The sequence below is a fragment of the Austrofundulus limnaeus genome, unplaced genomic scaffold (assembly GCF_001266775.1).
Source record: "Austrofundulus limnaeus strain Quisiro unplaced genomic scaffold, Austrofundulus_limnaeus-1.0 Scaffold18, whole genome shotgun sequence".
NCBI classification, from domain to species: domain Eukaryota; kingdom Metazoa; phylum Chordata; class Actinopteri; order Cyprinodontiformes; family Rivulidae; genus Austrofundulus; species Austrofundulus limnaeus.
Window position 1 is genome coordinate 1,516,767 of NW_013952420.1, and position 7,937 is coordinate 1,524,703.

The window sequence follows — 7,937 nt, forward strand, 5'->3', positions numbered from 1 at the left end:
TCTCTCTCTCTCTCTCTCTCTCTCTCTCTCTCTCTCTCTCTCTCTCTCTCTCTCTCTCTCTCTCTTTCTTTTTATTTATGTTTCAAAACATAATCCTTCTTTTAAAAAAGCGCTCCTGAGAAAAACTGATAAATGCACTGATCTTTTGGTGTTTATTTATACCTTACACAGGAGCATTTCAGTATCACGGACGCTATGTTCTCCTGCTTAACTTGAACGCAGAATCTTAAAAAGTATTTTATCTCACTCCAAAAGGCTGCTTGTGTTGCCAAACCTGTTATAGAAATAAGCAACCTAATTCAACAAAACAAGCACCAAAACGGGTGACTGTGTTCTTAAAAACCAGGCTTAAAATGTGATTTAAAAAAAGTCTGTTAGCCTAGAAAAGTGTGATTATAGAAACAAGTAAGTCTCAAATTCATATAGTTTTGCTGCACATGTTATGTAGCCAGTGAACTAATAGAAAACAGTTTTTTTATCCTCGTCTGTGACAGAAATCTGATTTATGCCATGGGTAAATAAATTTCAGATAGAGCTTTAGCAAAACAAGATAATTATTAAGACCTTAAAAGATACGCATGTTGAGGAGATGCATCATCCTGACCTTTCAGAATAAAAGCAAAATGTTTTTTATTAAATTTTTTATTTTCTTCTAAGCTCCTTTTTTTGCAATTATCTTTTTATTTTACTTTTGTTGTTGCACCAAATGTGCTTCATAACATATGAGAATAGCAACACACCTAATATTTATCTTTTTATATAATATATGTTTGTTTAATATTTACCTAATATTTGTACATATTGTAGTACATTTTAGGTGAGGATCACAAAACTATGATGGCTGTGATATTTTAAATGTGTTGTTTAAAAGACCTGTGTAACTGGAGATGATTAGGATTTTTTATACAATTTTTTTGTAACTTTGTACCACTAATGTTTATAATGTGGAGTTTCAACTAATGAAGAGTTTCACACAAATGTAACACTCCCCTGCATTTTCAAGGCCACGGATTTTTGTAATAACTATTATACAAGTGTAAATGGAAAGCAAGTTGTGTTTCTGGTGCTTTTAATAAAATAGATAGTTCTTATAAAACAAGATTTAGCCATAAGACCTGAATGAATACTAAGTTTCTTAAAATACCAACTTGTTCTAGACTCTGTTTGCAGAACGTGGCCTGGTATAACCAACATTTAAAATGAAAATATTTATGCTATTTTGCTCTTGAAATATTTAAACTGCGTCTTCATTTATTTACTTCTTGTAAAAATGTCTTCAATCCTTCTCGAGTCTGCTGGTAAACATAGGTTTGCTTCTGAAAGAAATGGGGCATTACAATTTGAAACATGTTTTTGACCCAGTCCTTGGCTGTAAAAACCACTCAGATCTGCTGGTAAATGGTGTGTTTTACTGTCACACCTTTATCAGAGAGGAGTTACAGAACACAGATTTTAATTGGGTTTAGAGCTGCCACAAACGATTATTTTTATAGTCGATTAATCATCGATTATTTTCTCGATTAGTCGACTAATCAGATCATACGTTAATTGAATATAAAACATACAGCTTATCGCGCTAGAATGCAGCTGCTATTATATAACCATCATTAGATTTTAGTTATATGCTAACTAAAAATAATTGCTGTGGAAGGCAAGTTCTGCCTTGCAGATATTGCACGTTTCTCTTTCATTTTCTTAAAAAAATCCCACACTTTTGAGCTCCGTTGCTGGATAGCCATGATACCAGTGCCTGTCTGTATAATGTCTTGTGACGTCCACAGCCTACCCCAGTTACCACTACTTTGCATGTGTGTCAAGGACAGAAAGGCAGATGTGGCAGTGGAAGTTGTCAAAGCAGTTTGGAGAGACAAAGTAAAGAAAAAAAATCGATTAATCGATTATTAAATTAGTCATCGATTATTTTAATAATCAATTAGCCGTCGATTAATCAACTAATCGTGGCAGCCCTAATTGGGTTTACATAAGGAGGATACACGGTACACTTAAAAATGAGTCATTATGCTCTTATGTGACCTGAATTCTACATCTAAACATTTTTTTTTTTGAAGACAAAAAATTATTAAAGGCACTGTCACACTTTTACGTCTTAGACAACTTATGACAATATATAAAAATTTTGTCCAACATTGAAGATGGGATAAAAAAAATACTGGAAGTCTCTTTTGAATATATACATACTGTAATGCTACTGATTAGATCAAATACTCGTATATAAATATAAGAGTAATTTAGCCATAAACATTTCAAAAGTGGGAACAAGTTTTCTGAAATGTTAGTGTGACAGGGCCTCAGAAGGGGACAAAGCTTTGTTTCTCTCACGAGTTCATTTTATGTTCAAGTCTCAATTTAATCATCAGAAGAACAAATAAGGAAGCTGTTTGTCTTTTTTTAAATAGGAATGATTACATTTGACTTCAGAGTAGGAGAAAGACGGTGTCTGAATGTCGAATGGAACAAGAAAATAATTTCACAGGAGCAAGGCTTTGAGTGAGAAGAGACAGTTGACGTAACGTCGCACCTTAAGGAAAAGCTGTTCAGCTGCAGATAATCTGCCATTAAGACATTTGCTTGATTGAGTTTCTTTGGATCTTTGGTGTTCACACATGTAATCAAACCGCACCAGAGTTCGCTTCAACTGAACCGAGACCTACCTTTGTAGGGGGACCAGAATTCACTTTTTTGGTCCAAATCAGAGTTCCATTACGCATTCACACCTCCCCAAACAAACCAGACTTTCCAGGCCAGGGTTCCTGCAGATCCTTAAAAAGTCTTAAAAGGCCTTGAATTCATCAATCTAAATTCAAGGCCTTAATTTGCATTAAAATGTCTTAAATCAATCTTTCAGGGGTCTTAAAAATGTTAAAACACATTGTAAGGATAATTTTAATTAGTCTCAAATATTAAAATAATTGTTAGCATTTCTTTATTTTTTAAGATAATTTAATACCAAATGCTTCTAATGCTAGTTCTGTGTTAAAATAAACATTTGGGTAAAGTTTTCGCTAACTGGGTTTTATTCCATTTATGTTTATTGTGAAGTTTTTCTTAAATTTAATTTCAAGTGGCATTAAAGAGGTCTTAAAAAGTCTTAAATTTACCTCGCCTTAAGCTGTAGGAACCCTGCAGGCAAACAAACTAGAGTTCGCTTAAAGCTGTCTAAACAGGGCTAGTGTGAATGCACCCTTAGTTTATGTATGAGTTATTGAAAGAGACACAGTTTGACAGATGCATAATGCCCACTGCTTGCTGAAGTTTTATACAAAATTATTGCTTGGTTTATTTGTGCTCAGAGTATGTTGTACCATGTCAAATCTTAGCTTTTTATGTTTGCTAAGGGCAAAACGGTGCCCAATATGAATTGGGTTGGCTCAGAGTTAATTAGGTGCATATGTACAAACAATTATTATTATTTTCTGAAAGTTGTATTAAAATCTGTACATTAAAAAAATCCTATTAAAAAAAATCTGTACATTGGTTCATTTTAACAGTCTGACAAATCGATACAGATAAAATAAGATGATCACTCACTTTCATGATGGCAGGTGTTAATGAATCTATAGTCTTACAGGAAAGTAAGACAGGAACTGGTGAATTTAGGAGGGATGAAGACTTACAGGTTTTATGTATTTTTTGTGATCATAGAGACTTTTTAAACAAGTGCACAGGAATAAATGATGCATTTCAGAATGAACATCACTGAACACACTTTTTCACATCTGAGATGTAAAGTCCTGAATATTTCTTCTCACATGTGATGTTCTGAGGAAGGAGAGTGTTGGACACCATGGTTGTTGAATGGATTTCACTGTGAAAGTGGATAAGTGTTTAAAGCGTGGCAGCCTTTGAGCAGATTGCTCCCTTTGTTTACGACAGCACAGAGATTAAACGAGCACAGTCACACTTTGATGCACGAGTGTTTGCACCTGGACATGTATGTGTGTTTAGTGACCAATCAGTGAATGGTATCCCGCTGGGCAGATTATACCGCCTGTCACTGCGACAAGAAGCTGGATGTGTAATCCAGCCCATACTTTCAAACACGTAAATTCAAACAGCCAAAACCATAAACACGCACACATACAGAGATATAATGGAGTGTAATAATATGAAGCTCTTAGAAATGGAAATTTAATGGTCTAGTCTGTTTTTAGGTGTATGATATTCAAATGGGCCTATTTTCACTTGAGGCAGTGATTCTGCTTTCCTCTTTTATATTATATCTTCTTTTTATTGACTATAGAACTAAAAGTCATAACTCAAAGATGAGGCATGATTGTTTTAGATTTAGAATTGTTTTGTGAAATTATATATTGTCAATTCTAGATTATAACTAACTTCTTTGCAGAGCTCCTCATAAATATTTGCCCTTTTTGTGGCAACATGTACATACTGAAGTTTTGACTGTCACAGTTTCAGGTCCAGAAGCATCGAGTTGAATGAAACCATGTTTGTTACTGCTTTTATTCTTGCAGGCAGCTTGTGTGCCGGTGATGCTGAGCAACGGCTGGGAGCTTCCTTTCTCCGAAATCATCGACTGGAATACGGCAGCTGTGATTGGCGATGAAAGACTACTTTTACAGGTTCAAACAATGGAATAGTTTATTTCCATACTTTATTTGACACAAATGTTTATTAATAGTTTCAAACAAAGCTACTTTTTATTTTGAAGTGCATATTTTATATGTGTTTGATTCTATCTTTGGTAGAAACTCTGTACTTTTACCAATGTTCCTACTTTATGTTGGACCATATTGACACTAAAGTTATGAGATCGATATTTTACTTAGTTTCACTTTCAGCACGTCGCTCTCGTCTCAAAAATAAAAAGCCGCACCGGAATAGCCTGCAGGAGGCAGGTTTGCATGTAAACAATGGATGAAACAGACAATCAGAACAGATTAAATAATTATCTGACATGCCAAACAACTTCACAATCTACATACACATGCTAACATGTAGCATTCATACTTCTGTAAACAGTGAGCTATATGTGACATCACATCTTCTGAATGCACGTTGAAGTTTTCTGTTATTTTGTACTATTTGTTGTTTGCTTCACAATGAAAAGATATTGGAATGTTCAAAGTTGTAGGCATGGTCTGTAAATGCTGCAAATGAAATGATGCAAACCTTGAAATAATCCATATCAAAACACAAAAAGTGCCAAGGGGGGTAGTGCTGGGCGGTATACCGTTTTGTACCGAAAACAGGCTTTTATTTTTGTTATGACATGACTTTTCTGAATACCGGTGTAAATAGCCTGAACATGTGCGGAACGTTTCGTCGTGGCCACCAGTGAACTGTTTCCCTGGGGACCGCGCAGCACTGCTAAGCGCATTAGCATGCTAACATTATTGTTGGAACAACTGGCGGTGGGTGGTGTGTTTCAGCCACTTATATGGTCTGACGTGAAAAAATAAATCCCGTTTTCACCATCGCTGAATAGTAAACAACTCTTCAGTGTCGTGCACAGTTAGATTTAACGCGCTACATTATAATGGAGATGTTATTGCATGGAGACTCTAGCGTGCTTCTATTGTGAAAGGCCCGGGGAGACGTAGATTTGTAATGTAGCGAAGTTGACTGGTGTGCAAAGTGAGCCATCCTTTTAAGTTTTATTAACACGCAACGATAGACCAGATAATGGTTTTTTCTCAACCCTTCACGATCGGACCTAAATGCATGATTACTGTCTACAACCAGTCAAAGAAGAAAAAACGTACAAGAGGAGGGAAACAGTGATACAGAGATACAGTAAAAGAAAAAAGTCAGTAAGCAAAGTTTGTACATTTTATTATCAGCTGAGCTGTGAGGAAAAAAATACCGTCAAATACAGTGAAACCGGTGTAATTGTTGAAAATACCATGATATAAAATTTGGGTCATATCGCCCAGCTCTAAAGGGGGGTGAATACTTTTGCGAGGCAATGTAGTTAAAACAACACCACTGTAAAAAGCCAGTTACAATATGTGTAGATATTTTGATATTTAAAGTGGCTCAAAATGATCAGAAACTTTAACAGAACAGCCTCTGAAAAACTACAGAATATCAAAATGGAAAATAAGTAAAACGCCTGATTTAAACACATTTTTAAGATTGATACTTAAAGACTGAAATGTTAAATAAATAAAGCGTTTTACTTAAAAACTGGGACAGAATCACTGTATAGTGAAGCTGAGACTCAGGACTTCACTGGCCAGTTCTCACTGGAGACATTTTTTCCCCCCTCAGAACTGTTTTGGCAGAATTTGACTTGACATGTCCTATCTTTGTCCCAGATCCCATCAACAGTGCGTTCCATCCACCAGGATAAGATTCTGTCCCTGAGACAGCAGACGCAGTTCCTGTGGGAGGCGTACTTCAACTCTGTGGAAAAGATAGTACTAACCACACTGGAGGTACAAACACACACACACACACACACACACACACACACACACACACACACACACACACACACACACACATGTCCTTTTATTAATAATTTTATCATTCAGATGTTTGAAGTGATATTTCTCTTCATTTTAGCTATTGGCAGGCAGGTGTGGACTGCAGACGAAACAAATCTCACCAAAATGCACCAGATGAGATTGAATAGGGATGTTATCAGTTGTTGGGGAGTGATGTCAATGGAGGCTGCGTGTTGCTGTGGCTCGGCTATCAATCATGTCAGTCGTTTGTTCCTGTCAAGGTCCATTATATGTGCAGTCTGTGTGGCGAGGACCAGATTATCATACTGCTCTGGGGTTAGAATTACAAGCAGCCAAAGATGAGAGCAGAGAGGAATGAAAACTGATACGGGTGCTAGACGGAGCAGCAGACAGGATGTATAAAGTTCCTGAGTGATGCAGGCTTTTTAACTCCATTTTGAGTCAGGTTATTAACACAGTTGAGCACTTGTGCGTCTCTAGACTCACCAGCCACGATCACAATCTTACCTTTATGTTAAAGCAGCAAAGCTTGAACTTGGAAATAGCTACTAAACTCCCTAAGTGGCAGCAGAAGTAGATCAGCTTTTCAGTGCTGTTTCCCAATCATTAGTTTCTGTCTTAAGATAAGTTTTCAGCTGATTCATGGTAAGAGGTTGGAGGTTAGTGAAGCAGAGCTGGTTAAACCCGCAGCTCAGAGTACCTGATCTTCAGTCTGTTTACACGCTACCTCTATGACAGCCGTTTTCACACAATGTCAGTCATGTTTTGGCTTCAAATGCACCCTTTTTAATGAGCTGTCATCATCAGGGGATTCCAGAGATTTTGCAGGGAAAACAAAATAACCACAACATTTTACAAGAATCAAACAGAGTTCAATTTGATCCGGAGCATCAATAAAGTCTTTGAGAGTACTTAATAATTTATTAAGATAAGCCTTCACTGGGTTTTCTGAGTGTTTTGTTTATTTGGAGGCCATCTAAAACTCTGTTATTAAAATATGTTCTTTTTCAACAAATAGACTTCACTTGGCTGATAATTGTAGAACAATACCAGGTCACTGTTGCAACGATAATTTTAAACAAACGATGATTAATGATGGACTTCCACAATAGAAGCTGATTAAACAAAGCTGCTTGTGTTTTCAAAGATAAGACTGATAGATGTTGATATTTTTAGTGCAATCTTGCTGAGAGCATTAACTAAGACAAATCATTTAATGAGAATCTTCCCTTTTTTGTCTTATCTTTTCTATAAAAATCTAATTTACTACATTTTAACATTTTGTTGGGTTGAAGTGAGTTTAAGAAACATGTGCTGGTTTTTAAATCTCTTACATAACGTTTCCTGCAGGTAACAATAAAAGGTGAGTAAAACAATAAAAAAAAAATATAGAAACTTGTTACAGGGTTCCTGCAGATCCTTAAAAAGTCTTAAAAGTCATTGAATTCATCAATCCAAAAATAAGGCCTTAATTAGCCTTAAAAT

At 36.0% G+C, this 7,937-nt stretch overlaps 1 protein-coding gene across 1 annotated transcript in view; it reads left to right on the forward strand.

Annotated features, from left to right (window-relative positions):
• The window catches only part of LOC106514225 (exostosin-1a), a 44,642-nt gene that overhangs the window by 30,780 nt on the left and 5,925 nt on the right, over positions 1-7,937 (forward strand). The window contains exons 3-4 of the mRNA XM_014003384.1: positions 4,494-4,601; positions 6,300-6,419. Coding sequence (XP_013858838.1) covers positions 4,494-4,601; positions 6,300-6,419 — 228 coding nt within the window. The remainder of the gene's footprint in view (positions 1-4,493; positions 4,602-6,299; positions 6,420-7,937) is intronic.